Below are 23,005 nucleotides of genomic sequence, written 5' to 3'. Positions count from 1 at the left end.
AATCTTATAACTCAATTGCTCCATCCCAGGCAACATCTTGGTGAACTTTCTCTGTACCCCCTCTAATGCTATCACATCCTTCCTGTTGTGAGGTGGTCAGAACTGCACACAGTACTCCAGCTGTGGCCTAACCAACGCTCTGTACAACTCCAACATTACCTCCTTCCTCTTATACTCTATGCCGAGACTGATGAAAACAAGTGCCCCATATTTCCTCTTAACTGTCCTATTCATATGCGCTGCTGAATTCAGGGGTCTGTTAATAATTACTCCAAGATCCTTCTGTTCCTCTGAGCTACCTGGTGACCTATCATTCATTAAATACTCCCTCATCTCGTTTCTTCTTCCAAAGTACTTCGTACATCACCTCGTATTTATCAGGCTTAAATACCATCTGCCACTGCACTGCCCATCTGAACAACCCATCCATATCTTCATGTAACCTACAACCATTTTCTTCACTATTAACGACTCTGCCAGTCTTGGTGTCATCTGCAAATTTTCTTAGTGTTCCTCCCACATTTTCATCTTTATCATTTATGTATATAACAATGTGTCCCAGTACTGATCCTTGTGGTAAACCCCTGGACACTGGCCTCCAGTCACTCAAACAGCCTTCTACTATGATCCTTTGTCTCCTATTACTGAGCCAGTTTCTGATCCATCTCACCAAGTTTCTCTCAATTCCACATGCTTTAACCTTCTCAATCAGTCTCCCATGTGGGTCCTTGACAGAAGTTTTGATAAAATCCATACAAACTACATCAACTGAACTTCCCTCATCCACACACTTGATCACCCTGTCATCCTGAAAAAAGTTATTTTATCCCTACTCCCTGCTTTCTGCCAGACAGCCAATCCTGTATCCATGCCAGCACTTTACCCTAACACCATTAACTCTTATCTTATTTAACAGCCTCATGTGTGGCATCTTGTCAAATGCCTTCTGGAAATCCAAATAGTTCACATCAACTGCCTTTCCTTTGTCTAACTTGCTCATTACCTCCTCAAAGAATTCAAATGGATTTTTCAGGCATAACCTATCATTGAAGAGCCATGTTGACTCTGCCCTATTTCACAGTAACAGATACCCAGGAGTGAATGTGCAGAATGGAATCTACTCAAGGGGTTCAAAGTCATTTATATATAGAATAACAAATACCTAGGAGTGAGTTCACAGGCTGGAATTTAATTGAGAAGTTCTGGGGGTTTATATATGTACAAAATCACAGATCCTGGGAGTGAATTGCAGACTGGAATCTAATCCACATTGTGAGTATCACAGAAATGTGGCTGCGAGGGGATCAGGGCAGGGAACTAAATATCCAAGGATACATGTCCTATTAAAAGGACAGGCAGATGAACAGAGAGGGTAGTACAAAATGAAATTAAATAATCAAATCCCTACAGTGTGGAAACAGGCCCTTTGGCCCAACAAGTCCTTGCTGACCCTCAGAGCATCCCACCCAGACCCATCCCCCCTAATCTACACATCCCTGGACACTACAGGAAATTTAGCATGGCCAATCCACTTAGCCTGCGCATCTTTTAATGGTGGGAGGAAACCAGAGCACCCAGAGGAAACCCACACAGACACAGGGAGAATGTGCAAACTCCACACAGTCGCCTGAGGGTGGAATTGAGCCTGGGGCCCTGGCGCTGTGCGGCAGCAGTGTTAACCACTGAGCCACCATGCCGGTATAGCAAGAAGTGACATAGGGTCAGAAGTGTAGACTGTGCGGAGCTAGAGTTGAAGGAAAACTATCTGGATCAGTGTTATGTTCATTCCTACTAACGGTAATCAGGATATGGGGCAGAAAATAAATCAGGATAGAAAAGGCATGTAAAGAATGCAGTATTACAAGAAACAAAAAACCGAAAGAACTGCGGATGCTTGAAATCAGAAACAAAGACAGAAATGATTGGAAAAACTGAGCAGGTCTGGCAGCATCTGTGAAGAAAAAATTGGAGGTAACGTTTTGGGTCGAGTGACCCTTCCTCAGAACTGGAAGCTCAGGGTTGTTTTTGCAGTCAGAATGCAGGCGTTCTACAAAGTGGTCACCTAGTCTGCGCTTCATCTCCCCAATGTAGAGCAGACCACATTGTGAGCAGTGAATGCAGGAGACTACATTGTGTGAACTGCAAGTAAATCGATGCTTCTTCTAGAAAGTGTGTTTGGGGCCTTGGATACTGAGGAGGGAGGAAGTAAACAGACAGGTGTTACACCTTCTGTGATTGCAGGGAAAGGTGCTATGGGAGTGTGGGGATGTGTTGGGAGTGAAGGGTGTCCCAGAGGGAATGGTTCCTGTGGAAGACTGACAAGGGACAGGAGAGGATTATGTGTCCAGTGGTGGCATCCCACTGGACGTGGCGGAAATGGTGGCTAATGATTCTTTGAATGTGGATGCTGGTAGGGTGTAGGTGAAGACAAGGGGGAGTCTATCACTGTTAACCTAACCCTAACCCTAACCCTATCGCAGGGAAGAGAGGGCCAAAGTGAGGGAAATGGGCTGCCCCAGCTGAGGGCCCTGTCAAGAACACTGCTGAGAAATCCTCGGTTGAGAAAGAAGGTGGACATTTCGGAGGCCCCCTTGTCAAAGTTGGCATCATCAGATCAAATGCGACGAAGACGGAGGAGCTGAGAGAATAGGATGGAGTCTTTAAAGGATACAGGGCATGAGGATGGAAAGCCAAGGTAACCATGGGAGTCGTTGGGTTTGTAGTGGATAGTGGTGGCCAGTCTATGCCCAAAAATGGACACAGAGATGTCATGGAAGGGAAGGGAGGAGTCAGAGATGAACTAGGTGAAGTATTGGTGAAAATAGGGAACAAAGTAGATAAACTTCCAATTCCAGACAAGAGAAGGATGCAGCACTGATGATGTCATTGATATACCAGAAAAAGTGTTGTGGATGGGGGCTAGAGTAGGACTAGAACAAGGAATGTTCCAGGTACCCCATGAAAAGACAGGCATGACTGGGACACCAATACATCTCCTGCCCCACCAGGGGACCAAACATCTTAGACCACTGCTACACAACCATCAAAGATGTGTCTACCGCTCAATTTCCCCGCCCACACTTCGGAAAATCCGACCACAGCGCTGTGTTCCTCCTCCCAACTTACAAGCAGAAGCTGAAATGGGAGAATCCATCACAAAAGGAAGTACAATGCTGATCCAAGGTAGCGGAAGACTGTCTCCAGGATTGCTCGGAGTCGATGGACTGAACCATGTTCAAGTGTTCAGTGGAAAACCTAGACAGGTACGCCATCATGGACCTCATTATCAAATGTGTGGGGGACTGTATACTAAAGAACTGAATCCGAGTGTTCTCCAACCGGAAACCTTGGATGAACCAGGAAATCCACTCCATACTGAAGACCAGACATGCAGCATTCAAGTCGGGTGACCCAGACCAACACAGAAAATCTAGATATGAGTATGACCTCCGCAAAGCCATCAGGGAGGCCAAGAATGCACTACCGGACCCAAGTTAGAGACTCAGACCTACCAAACAGACTCCCACTGTCTATGGCAAGGCCTAAACGACATTACAGGATACAAAATGAAACCGTGTAAGAGAGTGGACATCCCTCCCTGACATGCTCAATGCTTTCTATACTCGGTTTGAGCAGAATACCACCAGCGTGGCAATGCCTGCCCCGACAGCCCCAGACACACCTGTTCCCTCTGTCACTGCTTCAGAAATCAGATCGGTTTTCCTGGGAGTCAACCCAAGGAAAGTGATGGGCCCAGATGGTGTCCCCGGCCGAGCACTCAGATCTTGTGCGGACCAACTGGCGGAGGTATTCACCAACATCTTCAGCCTCTCCCTCCTACAAGCCAAAGTCCGCACCTGCTTCATGAAGACCACCATCATCCCGGTACCTAAGAAAGCACATGCAGAGTGCTTTAATGACTACCACCCAATAGCTCTGACGTCAATAATCATGGACTGCTTCGAGAGGCTGGTCATGACCCACACCAACTCCAGTCTCCCAACCTGGCTCGATCCCCTACTGTTGGCCTACCGACATAACAGATCCACAGCGGATGCCATACCCCTAGCCCTGCACTCATCCCTGGAACATCTGGACAACAAAGACACCTACGTCAGACTCTTGCTCGTTGACTACAGCACCACCTTCAACATCATTATCCCCTCCAGACTCATCTCAAAACTGCGTGGCCTTGGTCTCAGCTCCACCCTCTGTAACTGGATCCCCAGCGCTCTGACCCATAGGACACAATCAGTAAGGATAGTTAACTGCACCTACACCACAATAACACTCAACACTGGAGCCCCCCAAGGATGCGCACTCAGCCCCTCACTCTACTCCCTGTACACCTACGACTGTGTTGCTAAATTCTGTATAAATGCCATCTACAAGTCTGCTGACGACACCACCGTAGTGGGATGGATATCTAATGACGATGAGTCAAAATACAGAAGGGAGATAGAGGACTTGGTGACATGGTACAATGAAAGCAATCTGTCTCTCAATGTCAGCAAAAGTAAGGAACTGATTTTTGACTTCAGAAAGTAAGGAGGAGAACACGCCTCCATCTACATCAATGGAGATGAGGCTGAGGGAGTGAAGAGCATCAAGTTCCTCAGAGTGACGATAACCGATAAACTGTCCTGGAATTCCCACGTATGTGCCATGATCAAGAAGGCACAACAATGTCTCTTCTTCCTCAGGCGGCTCAGAAAATTTGGCATGTCCATAAGGACCCTCACCAACTTCTACAGATGCACCATTAAAAGCATACTGTCCTGGTGCGTAACAGCCTGGTATGGCAACTGCTCTGCCCAGGACCGTAAGAAATTACAGCAGGTTGTGTGCACAGCCCAGACCATCACAGAAGCCAACCTTCCATCCAATGACTCAAGTTACACGGCTCACTGCTGAGGAAAGGCGGCCAACATCATCAAAGACCCATCGCACCCCAGTAATGACCTCCTACAGCCTCTTCCGTCAGGCAGAAGGTATAGAAACCTGAATGCATGCACAAACAGGTTCAGGAACAGCTTCTTTCCAGCCGTTATCAGACCATTGAATGGACTGTAGCCTCAAATAATGTAACCTGCAATGTAACCTGTATGCCTCTATGTCTTTTTGATCTGTACATCCTTTGCTTGCTGTGATCTGCCTGTACCGCTTGTAAACAAAGCTTTTCACTATATTTCGGTACATGTGACTATAAAATCAAAACCATTCAGCCACCGATGGCTACACCTTTGATCTGAAAAGCGAGAGTAGCTGAAAGAGTTGTTCAGTGTGAGAATGAGCTTGACCAGGTGGAGGATGCTGATGGTGGATGGGGATGGTTCAGGCCTTTTATCCAGGAAGAAGTGGAGAGCCCTGAGACCATCCTGATGGGGAATGGATGTGTAAAAGGGATTGAACATTCATGGTAAAGAGGAGGGAGCTGGAGCCATGAACTGGAAATTCTGAATCTGGCGTAAAGCATCAGAAGAATCAAGGATGTACGTGGGAAAGGTCTCGATAATGGGAGAAAAAAATCAAGTTGAGGTAGGAAGAGATGATCCTGATGTAAGTTATGTGCAGTCTTCCTAGCAGTAGTTAAGATGTGGGGAAGAAAATAAATCAGGAGAAAATTTGTAAAAGACACTGTTACAATAATTATGGTGGACTTGAATATGTAGGTGGACTTTGAAAATCAAATTAGTCTCTGATCCCTAGAAAAACAATTTGTTGAATGTCTACATTATGGTTTTTTGAAGCAGCTTGTGGTAGAGCCCACTAGGAAATAGGTAATTCAGGATTTGGTGTTGTGCAATGAGGCAGATTTTGTTAGGAGAAGGAATCCCCCCCTAGGAATAGAATTCACCCTGCAGTTTTAGAGGGAGAAGCTGAAATCAGAGATAATGGTAATACAATTGATAACTACAAAGACAAGAGCAGGGAGGTGGCCAGAGTTGATTAGATGTTTGCAATGATGGGGTGTCCAGAACCAAGGATGTGGAGCAGACCATTTAGGACTGAGATAAGGAGAAATTTCTTCACCCAGTTAGTAGTGAACCTGTGAAATTCTTTGTCAAAAAAGCAATTGATGCCAAAACATTGACTGTTTTCAAGAAAGATATAGATATAGTTTTTAGGCCTGCAAGGATCAAAGAGTATGGGAAGAAGCAGGAAGAGGGTACCGAGGTGGGTGATTAGTCATGACTTTTTTGAAAAGCAGAGCAGGCTGGAGGGCTGAATAGCCTTCTGTTGCTCCTATTTTCATGTTTCAATGAACTTTGGAAGAATTATATGAAGGATTGTGTAGAACTTCCAAAGGATATGTTAGTGTGCGGATAGTTAGTAGATGAAGTTCAATGCGGAGAAGTGTGAAGTGACGCATTTTGATACAAAGAACATAGTGAGCCTCTGTAAACTAAATGATAAAAGTAAAGTGGTCCAGGCACAGTTGGACCTGTATATGTGCATGTCATTGAAGCAGGCATACAGTTTGAGAGCACCCTTAATAATGCTTCAAGTGTGTTTTTTTTCCATTCAATCATGGTTATTGCTGACTGGTCCAGCTTTTATTACCCATCCCTAGTTTTCCTTGAGAAGGTGATGGTGAGTTGTTTTCTTGTTCAGTCCATGTGCTGTAAGTAGTCCCACAATGTTATTAGGGAGGGAATTGCAGGATTTTGACCTGGGGCATTGAAGGAGTGGCGGTATGTTTCCAAGTCAGGAAGTTGAGTGGGTTTTAGCTGTCAGAGCATAGAGCACATAGAGTGACGAGATGATGCACGTCTTGTATAAGATGCTAGTTAGACCTCAGCTAGGAAGGATAGGAAGACGTTGAGGAGAGTTGAGAAGGTGTTTATAAGAATGGTTCCAAGGATGAGACACTTCAGTTGTGAGACCATAAAACCATAAGACACGGGAGCAGAAGTAAGCCAGTTAGGTCATCAAGTCTGCTCCACCATTCAGTGAGATCATGACTGATCTGATAATTCTCAACTCTACTTTCCTGCCTTATCCCCATAACCCTTGATTCCCTCATCTCTGAGTTTCTTCTCATCTCTGTCTTAAATGTGTGATCTCTTATACTGAGATCTGGTCCTGGACTCTCCCACAAGAGGAACGAATTTTTCCACATCTACGCTGTCAAGTCCCTTAAGAATCTTGTATGTTTCAATAGGTTGCCTCCCATTCCTTGTTATTCCAGTAAGTACAGGCCCAATCTACTCAACCTCTCCTCATAACACAGTCCGTTCATTAGCCCAATGAACATCCTCTGGACTTCCTCCAATGCAGTTAATCTTTCAATCCTTCCTTAGGTAAGGGGCCCAAAGCTGTTCACAATATTTCAGTTGTGCTCTGGCTAGTGCCTTAGGACATAGAACATAGAAGACTACAACACAGGAATAGGCCCTTCGGCCCACAATGTTGCACCAAACATGACACCAAACTTAACTAATCTTGTCTGGTTGTAGCAAAATCTTCCTACTTTAAAACTCCATTCCCTTTGAGCTAAAAGGAATTCTAACATTCTATTTTCCATCCCTAAGACGTGTTGAACTTGGAGCCAGCTTTTTATAATTCATGGACAAGGAGTCACAAATCTCACTGATCTGTAGCTTCCTTTAATTTAAATAATATTGATCTTGTCTATTATTCTTGCCAAAGTGTACAACCTCACATTTCCCCAAGCTATATTCCATTTAATAAGTTTTTGCCCATTCACTTAACCTGTCTAAATCTCTGAAGACACTCTTTGTGTCATCTTCACCACTTGCCTTCCCACTTATTTTTGTGTCATTTTGAGCTTTTCAACAGCAATCTCAGCTGAGCTGGTCTATTAGTGGCTCAAAGCTTCATTAGAGCTCCACAATTCCCCAGATGTTTCCTGAGCCCTGACTCCAACATTAAGCTGCCCACTAACTCCTAGAACTTAGCTGTTGTAATTCACTTTATCCACTTGGATATTGTAAGTAACTGTGGACCCAGCACTGCTCCCTATATGTCTCTACTGCTTACAGGTTGCCATCCTGAAAACACATCCTTTATCTCACAATAAAAACAAAGAACAATAAGACCATAAGAAATAGGAACAGGAGTAGACTGCCCCTTGAGCCTGCACAACCATTCAATAGGATCCTGGCTGATCCAACATGCCTCACATCCACTTTCTTGCTCTTTCACATAACCCTTGATTCCCCAACTGATCAACGATCTATCTACCTCAGCCTTAAATGTACACAAGGACTCTACCCCCACAGCTCTTTGTGGCAAGGGGTTCTAAAGATTCACAAATATGTGAGAGAAGAAATTCCTCCTCATTTTAGTATTAAATTGGTGCCCCTTTATTCTGAGACTATGCCCTCTGGATATAGACTGTCTGAAGAGGGGAAACATCCTTTCAGTGTTTACCCTGCAAAGCGCTTTAAGAATCTGATATGTTTCAATGAGGTCAGTTCTCCTTTTTCTAAACTCCAATGAGTAGAGTCCCAACTGTTGCTCATAAATCAATCCCTCCATGGATCATCCTAGTAAACTTTTTCTGAACTGCCTCCAATGAAATAATATCCTTTCTTAAATAAGGGACCAAAACTGTTTACAGTATGCCAAATGTGCTCTCACCAGCACCTTGTACAGTTGCAAAAAGATTTCCCTGCCCTTATATGTGTTGAGATGTTTGGTAGATTGCTTGTGTATTGGAAGACAGGATGTTAAAATTTGGTGTTTTTAAAATATTGATATTTGTAAAATGATAGTGGGAGGGGGGAGAAGGCAATGCATGGTCCTACTAAAAGATGATATGCCTTTTTGAGGCTTGGAGGAACGAAAGTCTGTGGGCAGCTTATGGGTTTGTAAGTGCATTTAGCATCTGAACTGTAACATTTGTATCAAAGGCTGTACAGTTAGCAGTCCAAGCTGCAGTTTTGTTTCGTTATCAAGACAACAAGTTTAAATTTAGACAATTAATTTTAACCAGGCACTTAGATACTAAAAACAAATTAAATTTAAATCTGATGGTTTTGACAAAATAGGACTAATCCTGTTGTAAGAAATTGATATGTCATCAAGGGTTTAAAGAGGGGGAGCTTTGAAAAATCAGCATAGACCAAACTTCCATCTGCTAAGAGATCAACTTTCTCAGTTCTTAGAGAAATCATCATCTAAATAAAGGTACCGCGGCATTCTTAGTTAATATTCCTGACTGAAGATCAAGGGAGAAGACACAGAACATTCCAGAAGATGTAACCTGGCTGTAATTTCAAGAGACTAAGTTCTAATTTTTAAAATAAATTTTATGTATATCAGACTTGTATTTATTGGAACACCATACCATTAGAATTCTGTTTTATTTGAGAATAGTTAGTAGTTAGAGGGGAATTGTTTGGTTTGTTATTAGTTCAGTTAATTTGTTCATTGTTAGAGTTAGATAAATAAATTGTTGCTTGTTGGTTATAGAGTGAGTGTCAGGAGTTTATTACATTTAACCATTCCTTTATAACAGATTGGGGTGAGAGGCAGGTTATACCACTTTTCACACTTCTATTAACAGATTATAGGGTGAGGCGAGCCTCTCTGGGTGTTTTGGTTTTAGTTATCAGAGCGGGGGTCAACCTTCACTTTATAACAGATTGGGAGCTCATCCTGGATCTGGCCAGCTCGGGACCAGGATTTGGTTAGGTTGGGACAGATCAGGTTGGGATTTGAATGGATTTGGATGGATCTGTAAAGATTTGGACAGATTTATGATATGAAAGATCCCAGCACATTTAAACATACTTGGGGATTAGTGTCCTAGATCTTTAAATTAAACTTAAGTGAGAAGTCGAAAATCTGTTTAATCTCAGTTGCTTGTTGTTGGTTAAATCAAAAGTGGGGAAATCATTCTTAATATTGCTAAAGATGTTCTGGGGTTTGAAGATGCTTCCCAAATTTGCCAAGAACGTTTAGAAAGACAGAGACAGAGAATTAGCTATCAGGCTAGAACTAGGTTTAACTAGGGATAAGAGGAAAGCTGAAATTGTAAAGGAGTTAATCAAGTATTTAGGTATACCAGAGAAACAGGCAAGTGCAGTGGAGTTAAAAAAAAATTAAATTGCAAATGAGACAATTGGAGTTAGAGGATAAAGAAAGGGAAAGAATGTTCGAGTTGGAAAAGATGGAGCAATCTGAAAAAGAGAAAGAGAGAGTTTGAACTTTGGAAGTTGCAAATTAGACAGGAAAGTCAATCTAAAAGGATGGAGATGAAGGTAAAAAGTAGGCTTAGTGAGGAAGAGAGTGATGAAGAGCAAACCCATCATAGCCAAAGACCTGGTAGGGATATATACAAATATGTCAAAACCCTTACCAAAATTCCATAAAAAAGATATAGAAGTCTTTTTCATTTCCTTTGAGAAATTGGCTAAACAGGTGAACTGGCCAGAGTCTGTGTGGGTAATGTAAATTCAGACCAAGTTGGTAGGCAGGGCTAGTGAGGTGTTTGCAGTGCTGTCAGAGGAGGTGTCAGGAAACTATGAAGAAGTTAAACAGGCTGCTTTGAGCGCCTACAAATTGGTACCAGAAGCATATAGACAACGGTTCAGAAATATGAGAAAGGATCAGGTCAGACTTATATCAAGTTTGAAAGAATTAAATACAGCAGCTTCGATAGATGGGTGAGAGCATTATAGAAAGAAAAGACATATAATCTTAGGGAGATTATTCTGCTGGAGGTGTTTAAAAACTGACTTCAAGAAGTGATAAGAACTCATGTTGAGAAACAGAAAGTTAAAACAGCGAGAAGAGCTACAGAGTTGAAAGATGAATACGCATTGATGCATAAATCAAAATCTAGCTTCCGACAGCAGTTTCATTCCGTAAGGGATAGAAATTGGGAAATAGGGTGATCCTTTAATGAAAAACAAAAAGTAGATCACACTGGGAACAGTTTACCACATGAGAAAAAAGAAACCCAAGAGGGTGGAAAAGAGGTGAAAGACTTCAGGTGTTTTCACTGCAATAAGGTGAGACACACAAAGTCACAGGGCTGGTGGTTTAAGAGAGGCACTGGGGAAAAGGATGTGGTAAAAGAGACTAAACCAGTGGGATTGGTTGAGGTAGTGAAGGAAATCCCAAGAGAATTCGAGGAGCTGCACGAGAGTGCACAGCCTTGTCACAGGCTGCATAGTAAGATAGCACCTGATCCCTTCAAAGACTTCACCTGTGTGGGTAAGGTTTACTCAGGTAGAACAGGGGGAGTAGTTACAGAAGTTAAAATATTGAGAGATACGGGAGCTGGTCAGTCTCTAATAGTAAGAGATGAAAATATTTGCACTCCTTCTGTGATAATCTGTGGAATAAATAGAGAGAATTAGCCCTGTGTAAGATCAGGCTAAAAAGTCTAATCAAGACTGGGGAAGTTATTCCAGGAATACAGTTTGTTCTTGGAAATGATATAGCTGGATCGAAGGTGGGAGTGATGTCCATTGTAGTGGAGAAGCCAAAAAAAACCCCAGAGAACTGAGGAGTTAAAAAGAAAATACCCTGGAACTTTTCAGGACTGTGTAGTTACAAGATCCCACAGTCATAAGTTAAACAAGAAAGGAAAACAAAAGAGAAAGATGGAGGAGTTGAGATCCAGTTAGCTAACGCCCTGTTTGATGAAATGATAAAGGAAAAAACTAAGCAGGTAAAGGATCAGACAGAGGTGTTTAGTTCTGAAAGATTAATGTACTTACGGCAAAAAGATGAGACGATAAAGGATTTATGTCATAAATCCTACTCAGAAAAGGAATCAGAATGTATTCCAGAATGTTATTACCTTAAGGATGGAATCCTAAGGTGAAAATGGAGACCTTAGCAGGTTAGTGCAGAGGAAAAATGGGCAGATGTTCACCAGATTATGTTTCCAGTAGCATACAGACAGGAAGTATTGTAGGAGGTCATCTAGGAGTGAGGAAGACTGAGGCTAAGGTACAGAAGCATTTCTATTGGCCTGAATTACATAAAAATATGGTTGAATTTTGCTGTACGTGTAAGATGGTATGAAAGCCACAGGCAGTAATAAAACCAGCGCCTTTGATGCCAATTACCACATTTGAAGAAAGTTTCACGTGGGCTATGATTGATTATGTAGGTCCTCACCCTAAAACCAAACATGGGAACCAGTATTCTCTAACCATAATGGATGTGTCTACCAGATTACTGCCAAGAGTACAATTTTACTGCCAAATTATTTAAGGAGGTCATGGATAGTTTAGGTATCCAACACTTTAAATCAAGTGTGTTTTTTTCCTTTATTCATTAATGGGATGAGAACATCACTGGACAGGCAGCATTTATTGCCCATCCCTAATTGCCCAGAGGGCAGTTCAGAGTCAACCACATTGCTGTGGGTCAGGAGTCACATGTAGGCCAGGCCAGGTAAGGATGGCAGTTTCCTTCCCTGAAGGACATTAGTGAACCAGATAGGTTTTTCCTGACAATCGACAATGGATTCATGGTCATCATTAGACTCTTAATTCCAGATATTTATTGAATCCAAATTCCACCATCTGCTGTGTCAGGATTTGAACCCGGGTCCCCAGAATGTTATCTGGGTCTCTGGATTAATAGTCTAGCAATATTACCACTAGGCCATCACCTCCCCATCACATCCTGAATCCCAGACAGCGTTTGAAAGGTGACATCAGATCCTGAAGACCATACTGAGGGCTTACTGTCAGGGTTGCCCAAATGATTGGGATAAAGGTATCCCATTTATATTATTTGCCAATACCGATGCCTCAAATGAATTGACTCAGTTTACTCCATTTGAACTGATGTTTGGGCACGAAGTAAGAGAACCTTTAAAATTAATTAAAGAAAAGTTGATAGGTTCAAAATCAGAGATCCCACAGTTTGATTATGTATCTGAGGTGAGAGAAAGATTAAACAGAGCAGATGAATTAGCTAGACAACATTTGAAGGTGGCACAGCATCCAATGAAGCAAGAAGCAGATAAGAAATCTAAAATTCATACGTTTGCCCATGGGAATAAAGTATTGGTGCTGTTACCAGTGGTAGGGGATCCCTTCAAAGCAATGTTTAGTGGTTCCTATCAGATTGAGAAGAAGTTAAGTCAGGTGAATTATCTGGTAAAGATGCGAAATAGGAAAAAAAATGATCAGGTATGTCATGTTAACATGCTGAAACATTATGATGACAGGGAAAGGGAACTGGACAAACAGGTATTAGTCACTGCCACTTAGAGTGATGAATGAAATCCAAATGATGTGGATTTTGATGTGCCTCAGAATAAATTGAATAATGAGGAAGTCCTTAAAGAATGGAATAAGGTAGTGAGCTATCTGACACAGTAACAGAGAACTGAATTGAAAGACTTGTTTCAGCATTATGAGAACATATGTAGAAATAGAATGGGGAGGACTAATACCATAGTACATGAAGTTGACATAGGGAATGCTGCTTCAATAAAACAACATCCCTACAGGCTTAATACTCTCAAAGCTGCACAAGTACAGAAGGAAGTGGAAGCAATGCTCCAAAAATACATCATGGAGCCGAGTCAAAGCGAGTGGAGTTTGCCAATCTTATTGGTTCCCAAACCTTATGGTATTCAATGAATTTGCATAGATTATCAGAAGGTCAACGCAGTGATAAAATCTGACTTATACCCAATTCCAAGGCTGGGGGACTGTGTGAAAAAAATAGGACAAGCCACTTACATCACAAAGTGGACTTACTTTGTGGTTATTGGCAGAAAGTTATTGTTAGAGAAAGCATCATCTAAATAAAGGTGCCACATCACTCTTAGTTAATATTCCTGACAGAAGATCAAGGGAGAAGACACAGAACATTCCAGAAGATGTAACCTGACTGTAATTTCGAGAGACTAAGTTCTAATTTTTAAAATTTTGTTTTTATAAGTGGGACTTGTATTTATTGGAATAGCATGCCATAAGGATCATGTTTTATTTGAGAATAGTTAGTAGTTAGAGGGGAATTGTTCAGTTTGTTAATAGGTCAGTTAATTTTGTTCACTGTTAGAGATAAATAAATAAATTGTTACTTGTCGATTATACAGTGAGTGTCAGGAGTTTATTTCATTTAACCACTCCTTTATAACATAATGGGGGTGAGAGGCAGGTTACACCACTTTTCACACTTCTTTTAACAGATTATAGGGTGAGGCGAGCCTCTCTAGTTGTTTTGGTTTTAGTTATCAGAGGGGATCGAGCTCCACTTTATTATATACTCCAATATCCCCTTGAGTTAAGGACCAATATTCCAATAGCTTTCCTGATTGACTGCTGCTCCTGTGTGCTCACTTTCTGTTTCATGAACAAGTATCCCCAAGTCCCATTGTGTACAGCTTTCTGCAGTTTTTCACTATTAAGTAAAACTGTTTTCATGTTCTCCCTTCAAAATATGAACAACTTTACATTTTCTTTATACTCCATTTGCTACTAACCCCAACCCTAACCCAACTTGCCAATTTATGTTAATGTAGGAAATAAAGCTGGTAGTTTACTTGTATAGTGGAAGATGAATATAAAGATTTTTTCCACATTAAATCTGTACCGGTTTGACACATAGCTGCTTGTTTCTTGTTGATTTGACGCCTACCTGTTTAAAGCAAGCCTCCACCAAGTTTGGGGGGAACACGTTCCTGTGGAGTAAAGAAATCATTGTTATTAAAGAGATCTGGCATGATTTGAGTTCTGTGCCAGACTGAGGTTTTCTGGCTATTTATCTTTCCAGTTTGGTCTGAGAATCGCACAATATTCTTTGTCCACCCGTTAACCTCCACATCTTGCACTTAAAGAGGTAAATCTATCCAACATCAATTTGTACTGCTCCTAACTGAAACACTAGACTTGAATGTAACTGGCTTAGGGCTGCTTCCCAATAACAGGTGAATGAAAGGTCAGTTACCCCAGACTAGAACCCACTGACTACTCAGACTCACTTCAACAACTTTGTCACAAGCACTGCCCATTCAGTCTAAGCACAACATGCAGAAAGCCAATTAGAAACAGGTGGAGAAATGTTCCTGGTATGCGGAAAAGATCCTTGGAGAAACATTCCAGCAAGAGAAGATGTGAAGTATTGCAGAGGTGAGTATTAGTTGTGTATTAATGAGGTTTAATTGTATTCAGGAATTCATTGGGGATTCATTTTAATCCCTATAAATAGACACAGACTAAATCATTGATTGTTGTAACATGTGTAACTCTATAAAGAACTGTCAAAAGTTTATAAAGTTTGATTCCTGTTCTGTCCTTTACCTCTGAAATGAGAATGTGCAGAGGGTAGTTGAACTGGTTTAATTAATGATATCGCAGCAAAGTGATAGCAGTGATCGTAACATGATCACATTCAGTTTGAGGTAGAGAAGTGTCGACCTAAGACTGTTGATGGAAACTTAAATAATGGCAATTAGCAAGTTATGAAGACAGAGTGACCAACATGAACTTGGAAACTAGGTTAAGAGGTAGGTCAGTTGAAATGCAGTGGCAGTGTCTTAAGAAGATGTTTAAAAACACTCAGTGAAAGCATATCTATGTAAAAAAGAGGGAGAGGTTGATTGGTAAATCACTGGACTGGAAACCCAGGGCCACCAGTCCAAAGATATGAGAAGTTGGATTTGAACCTCCCCATGACAGGTGGTAAAATGTGAATTCAATAAAATCTGGGATAATATGAAAATCTATGAGCAATCATGAATCCTTGGTCAACGATAAAATCCCATTGGGCTCATTAACGTCCTTCAGGGAAAGAAAGCTTCTATCTTTGCCCATATGGGGGAGGCAATGGGCCAAGAGGTATTATCACTCGAATATGAATCCAGAAACTCAGCTAATGTTCCAGGTATCCAGTTTGAATCCCACCACAACAGACGGTGGAATTTGAATTCAATGAAAAAATCTGGAAATACAAATACACTGATGACAATGAATCAATTGTCGATTGTTGGGAAAAACCCATCTGGTTCACTGATGTCCTTGAGGGAAGGAAGCTGCTATCCTTACCTGGTCTGGCCTACATGTGACTCCAGATCCACAGCAATGTGGTTGACTTTCAGCTGCCCTCTGAAATGCCCTAGCAAGCCATTCAATTGCTCTAAAGTCTTAACAAAGAAATTAAATTGGACAGACCACCTGACACTGGAAAAAACAACAGCAGAAACAGCCCTGTCGACCCTGCAAAGTCCTCTTTACTAACATTTTGAGGGTAGTGCCAAAATTGGGAGAGCTGATGAGTCAAGTGACAGCCTGTCCTAGTCATACTCACAGAATCATACATGAAACATAGAACATAGAATAGTACAGCACAAGAACAGGCCCCTCAGCCTACAAAGTTCTGCTGAACATGACAACAGATTAAACGAATCCCTTCTGCCTGCCCTTCATCCATATCCCTCCATTCCTTCCATATGCATGTACTTATCTAACCGTCCCATAAATGCCCCTATCGTATCTGCCTCCACGACCACCCAGCAGCATGTTCCAGACACCTACCACTCTCTGTGTGAAAAACTTGCCCCTCACGTCTCTTTTGAAGATTTCCCCTCTCACCTTAAATGCATGCCTTCTAGTTTTAGACATTTCAACTCTGGGAAAAAGATTCTGACTGTCAACTTTATCTATACATCTCATAATTTTATAGATTCCTATCAGGTCTCCACTTCGGCCTCCGCTGCTCCAGAAAAAACAACCTGAGATTTTCTAGCCTCTCCTTATAGCTCATACTCTCCAATCCAGGCAGCATCCTGGTAAATACTTTCTGCACCCTCTCCAAAGCCTCCACATTCTTCCTGCAAGGTGGCGACCAGAATTGAACGCAATACTCTAAGTGTGTCCTAATCTAAGTATGATAAAGGTGCAACATGACATCCTGACTCTTCTACTCAATGCCCCGACCAATAAAGGCAAACATGCCGTGTGCCTTCTTTAGCACCATATCTAATTGTGTGGCCACTTTCAGGGAGCTATTGACTTGAACCCCAAGATATCTCTGTACATCAATGCTGTTCAGGGTCCTGCCATTAACTGTACACTTTTCCTTAACATTTGATCTCCCAAAGTGCAGCACCTCACACTTACACGGATTAAACTCCATCTACCATTTCTCTGAACATATCTGCAACTGATCTATATCCCGCTGTATCCTTTGACAACCTTCAACACTATCTACAACTCCACTGATCTTTGTGTCATCTGCAAACTTACTAACCCACCCACCTACATTTTCATCTCACAAACAGCAGAGGTCCCAGTACGGATCCCTGTGGAACACCACTAACCATGGACCACCAGCCTAAAAAAACATTTTTCCACCCCCTGCTTTCTATGGGTAAGCCAATTCTGAATCCATGCGACCAAGTCATCATGGATCCCATGCATTTGATCTTCTGGATGAGCCTACCATGAGGGACCTTGTCGAAAGCCTTACTAAAATCTATGTAGACAACTGCCCTCATCGATCCCCTTCATCACCTTCTCAAAAAATTCAGTCAAGTTAGTGAGACATGACCTACCCTGCAAAACGCCATGTTGACTGTCCCTAATTAGGCTGTGTTTTTCCAAATGCACATAAATCCTATCACTAAGAATGTTCTCCAAAGCTTCCTAACCATGAATGTGAGACTCACTGGTCTATGGTTTCCTGAATTATCCCTATTTCCCTTCTGAACAGAGGAACATTAGCTACTTGCCAGTCCTCTGGGATCTCTCCAGTATCTAGCGAGGATACAAAGACCCCAGCAATCTCCTCTCTTGCCTCTCTCAAAAACCCCTGGGGTAGATACCATCTGGCCCTGGGGACTCATCCACCTTAATGCTCTTCAAGAGACCCAATGCCACTTCATTCTTGATCTCAAAATGCTTCATCATATTAGCATGCCCCACATTAATCTCACTCTCCTCCATGCCTTTATCCTGGGTGAATACCTATGCAAAGTACTCATTTAGGATCTCGCCCACATCCTCTATGTCCAGGCACAAGTTCCCTCCTTTATCCTTGAGTGATCCTACCTTCTCCCTAGTTATCCTTTTATTTTAATGTATGTATAGAATACCTTGGAATTCTCTTTAGCCCTACTTGCCAAGGTCATTTTGCAGCCCCTCCATGCTCTCCTAATTTCCTGCTTGACTTTCCTGCTTTCCTCATACTCCTCATGGGCCCTGCCCAATTTTAGCTTCCTAAACCTTACTTATGCTGCGTTTTCCCTTTTGGCTAAATTCACAACCTCCCTTATTATCCAAGGGTCCCTTTCCTTGCCATCCTTATCCTTCCTCTTTACCAGAACATGTTGGTCCTGACCTCTTGACCAGTAGGTCTTTAAACAGACATTGTCCCAGACACCACCACCTCATCCCTGAATGTGTCCTGTCCCAGCAGAGGGGGCAGCACATGGGTATACAGTCGGGAGGGTGTTGCTCTAGGAGTCCTCAACATTGACTCCGGACCCATGAAGTCTCATGCGTCAGGTTGAACATGGGCAAGAAAACCTCCTGCTGATTACCACGTACCGTCCTCCCTCAGCTGATGAATCAGTACTCCTCCATGTTGAACAATATTTGGAGGAAGCACTGAGGATGGCAAAGGCACAAAATGTACTCTGGATGGGGGATTTCAATGTCCATTACCAAGAACGGCTCAGCAACTGATAGAGTCCTAAAGGACATAGCTGTTAGACTGGGTCTGCGGCAGGTGGTGAGGGAACCAACAAGAGGGAAAAACATACTCGACCTCATCCTTACTAATCTGCCAGCTGCCAACAGAATCGGTAAGAATAACCACTGCACAGTCCTTGTGGAGATGAAGTCCTGCCTTCACATTGAGAACAACCTCCATCGTGTTGTGTGGCACTATCACTGTGCAAAATGGACAGACTTCGCACAGATCCTCAATGCTGGGCATCCATGAGGCGCTGTGGGCCATCAACAGCAGCAGAATTGTACTCCAGCACAATCTGTAACCTCATGGCCTGGCATATCCCCCACTCAACCATTACCATCAAGCCAGGATCAACCCTGGTTCAATGGAGAGGACAGGAGGGTATGCCAGGAGCAGCACCAGGTGTCAACCTGGAGAAGCTATCAAACAGGATTACTTAGTGCTTTAAACTGAAAAGAGGAGGGGTGTAGTCTCAGTTGCTTGGAAAACTTTGGAAAAAGTTAAAGGGAGGAGGGCTCAGCAGAGGTGATTAAAGTTTCTAGAATAAGTCACAGAGCAGAGAGTATAGGTAGCATAGGGTCAGGAATCTAACTTCAGGTGCAGCAGCTAAGAGGACAACTATGAGAAAGGGGACAGTCAACATAGGACTGAGGATGTTGTACTGAAATGTATGCAGTATACGAAACAAGGTAAGTGAGGTTGTAGAGATAACAAGGTGTAGAGCTGGATGAACACAGCAGGCCAAGCAGCATCAGAGTAGCAGGAAGACTGACGTTTCGGGCCTAGACCCTTCTTCAGAAAATCTGCTGCTTGGCCTGCTGTGTTCATCCAGATCCACACCTTGTTATCTCAGATTCTCCAGCATCTGCAGTTCCTACTATCTCTGAAACAAATGAGGTTGTAGCACAGATTGAAATTGATAGCTACAATGTGAGTATCACAGAGAAGTGGCTGCAAGGGGATCAGGGCTGGGAACTAAATGTTCAAGGAAACACATCCTATCGAAAGGACAGGCAGATGAACAGATGGAGTGGGGTTGCCTTCTTAGTAAGAAGTGAAATTAAATCAATAGCAAGCAGGAATATCAAGTCAGAAGGTGTAGAATCTGTGTGTGTGGAGTTGAGAAACCACAAAGGGAAAAAGACCCTGATGGGAGTGTGTACATGCCTGTGGAGAAGAAAATAACTCAGAAGACAGAAAAGGCATGTAAGAAAGGCACTACTACACTAGTCATGGGCACTTCAATATGCAGGTAGACTGGGAAAATCAGATTTGTAGCGAATCTCAAGAAAAAGAAATTTGTGCAATGTCTACACGATGGTTTTGTTGGAGCAGCCTGTGGTAGAGCCCACTTGGGAACAGGCAGCTCCGGATTTCTGGATGTGCAATGAGGCCAACTTGATTAGGGAGCTTTAGGTGAAGGAACCCCTAAGAGGCTGTGACCATAAAGTGAGAATTCACCCTGCAGTTTGAGAGGGATAAGCTGGAGTGGCACGGTGGCTCAGTGGTTAGCATTGCTGCCTCACAGTGCCAGGAACCCAGGTTCGATTCCACCCTCAGGTGACTGTCTGTGTGGAGTTTGCACATTCTCCCCGTGTCTGTGTGGGTTTTCTCCAGGTGCTCCGGTTTCCTCCCACAGTCCAAAGATGTGCAGGTGGATTGCCCGTAGTGTCCAGGGATGTGTAGATTAGGTGGGTTATAGGGGGATGAGTCTGAATGGGATGCTCTGAGGGTCAGTGTGGACTTGTTGGGCCAAAGGGCCTGTTTCCACACTCTAGGGATTCTGTGATTATTCTATGTAATGGTATTACAGTTGAGTAAAGGTAACTGCAGAGACATGAGGGAGGAGTTGATTGGAAAGGGGAGCCTAACAGGGAAGATGGTGGAGCAGCAATGGCAGGAGTTTCTGGGACTGGTTTGGGAGGCACAGCAGAAATTCATCCCAAGGAAGAAGAAACAAACTAAGGGGAGGATTAGGCAACCATGGCAGACAAAGGAAGTCAGGGACAGCATAAAAATAAAAGAAAAAAGCATACAATGTGATGAAGATTTGTGGGAAGCCAGAGGAATTTGAAGCCTTTAAAAACCAGCAGAGCATATTTAAAAGAAAGAAGAAGGGGGTAGAAGATAAAATATCAGAGTAAGATTACAAGAGTTTTCATTTAAGCTATCTAAAAGGTAAGAGAGCGGCAATAGTGGACATTGGATCATTAGAAAAGAGGCTAAGTAGTAGTGATGGAGAACAAAGAAATGGTGAAGGAATTGAAATAGGTACGTAGCATCAGTTTTCACTGTGTAAGATTCCAGTAGCAGATCAGAACTTCAAGAGAGTCAGGGGCAGAGATGAGTGTAGTGTCATCACTGAGGAGAAGATTCTGGGAAAGACTAGGACCTGGGGGCATAGCCTTGGTGTGAAGAGATGACCCTTTAGAACTGAGATCAGGTGGAATCGCTTCAGCCAGAGGATGGTGACTCTGTGGGAACTCATTGCTGAGTTCCCACAGCAGGCTGTGGAGGCCAGGTCATTGAGTTTATTTAAGACAGAGATAGAGATAGCTAGGTTCTTGACTAATAAGGGGATCAAGCATTAAGGGGATAAGGCAGGAGGACGGGGTTGAGAAATATATCAGACATGATCAAATGGCAGAACAGACTTGATCAGCCGAATGGCCTAATTCTGCTCCTATATCTTATGGTTTATGGCCTAACCTTCCTGATTAATTGCTGCATTTATGTGCTAGTTTTTGTGTTTCTTGCATGAATCCCATTGTGTTGCAGCTTTCTGCAGATTTTTTTCATTTAAATAAGACTGTGTTCTTTTTTCCCTCACTTCTAAAATGAACAACTTATTTTCCCATATTATGCTCCATTTGTTAACATTTTTCATACTTAACAAACCTATCAATATCTCACTGGAAGTTCTTTGTATCCCCTTCGCAAGTTGCCTTTCCACCTGTTTTTGTGTTGCCAGCACAAATTTGGGTACAGTAAATCCACTTCCTTCGTTCAAATTATTAATATACATTGTGAACAGTGATGGTCCCAGCACTGAACGCTAAGGAACCTCACTGGTCACAGGTCTCCAACCTGAAAAATGAATCCTTAATCTTCACTCGCTGTTTTCTGTCCATGGGCCAATTCTCTACCCATGCCAATATACTACCTCCAACATCATGGGCTCCTGTTTTATGATTAACATTTTATGCGGTACATTGTCAAATTGCTTCTGGAAGTTCAAATACAGTACAATTACTGGTTCTGTCCTCTCCACTCTGATTGTGAGCTCCTTGAAAAATTCTAGTAAATTAGACATGATTTTCCTTTCACGAAGCCTTGCTGACTCTGCTGGATTAGATTATGATTTTCCAAATGTTCTGCTATTAATTCCTTAATAATTGATTTCAACATTTTTCAAACAATGGATGTTAGGTTCATCAACCTGTAGTTACCCACATTTTGCCTCCCTCCCTTTTTGAATAGGGATGTCACATTAGCAGTGGCGGAGTAGGCTTGAGGGGCTGCTTGGACTGTTAAAAAGTGTTCATCTCACCTCTGGTTCTTTTACTAGTTAAATCTGTTTCTACTAATTACTGTCCTGTGCCTCTAGCAAAATGTCATCATTTTTAACATAGCTGTTAAATTTCGTCTTATCTATCTCTGCTTAAGTATGATAATACTGGTCTCTCCATGAAATTTAAATTGAGCATGAGTTTGTTTGCAAATTACTATGTTTGTGTGCTGGAGTGTGTGCCTACATCTGGTTCCATGACTGCGTGTGTTTCTTGTCAACAAAAGTACAATGGCTAAGTTATAAATGCACCTATGGTGATTTGATTGGTGGGTTAAGTGATAGCAGGCTGAAGGTAACAGTACGATTTCCAGATCAATGGATTGGACCTTCTGGTGGGGGTTAACAAGGTTTTAAGCAGATCAGACCTGACTAAATCCATGAATGCATCAGCTGAATGCACTTCTTCAATCTTCCCCTCCCGGTGCATCTTTTCCTTGCCTCCTGCTCCAGGATGGATGATCAACACCATAATGATGCCTGTTATCACAGCCAGGACAGTTGTGGTTGTGTAGTAAATCACTGCTCGAACACCCATTTTACCAGAGGCCTTGCTGTCCAGGGCAGCCATACCTGTTGCATTGAAAACATCAGATCAGAACTGTAAGCAATACGGAAGAAATGATGAACAAAAGCAGAAGTTGCTGGAAAAGCTCAGCAGGTCTGGCAGCATCTGTGAAGAAAAAAATCAGAGTTAACGTTTTGGGTCCAGTGACCCTTCCTCAGAACCTTCCTCAGTTCTGGGGAAGGGTCATCGGACCTGAAACATTAAGTCTGATTTTTTCTTCACAG

The 23,005-nt window shown here is 42.5% G+C and overlaps 1 protein-coding gene across 1 annotated transcript in view; it reads right to left on the bottom strand.

Moving 5' to 3' along the window:
- LOC109920901 (excitatory amino acid transporter 1-like) overlaps positions 1 to 22,784 on the bottom strand; it is a 28,043-nt gene extending 5,259 nt beyond the window's left edge. Inside the window, exons 1-2 of the mRNA XM_020520963.2 lie at positions 22,582 to 22,784; positions 14,590 to 14,632 (exon numbers count right to left, since the gene is read on the bottom strand). Of these exons, the coding sequence (XP_020376552.2) occupies positions 14,590 to 14,632; positions 22,582 to 22,784 (246 nt within the window). The remainder of the gene's footprint in view (positions 1 to 14,589; positions 14,633 to 22,581) is intronic.
- Between the last annotated feature and the right edge of the window lie 221 nt (positions 22,785 to 23,005).

Source organism: Rhincodon typus, chromosome 3 (genome assembly GCF_021869965.1).
Source record: "Rhincodon typus isolate 14 chromosome 3, sRhiTyp1.1, whole genome shotgun sequence".
Taxonomy (NCBI): domain Eukaryota; kingdom Metazoa; phylum Chordata; class Chondrichthyes; order Orectolobiformes; family Rhincodontidae; genus Rhincodon; species Rhincodon typus.
The sequence above is the reverse complement of the archived record's forward strand: the minus strand, read 5'-3'. Positions and strand labels throughout refer to the sequence as shown.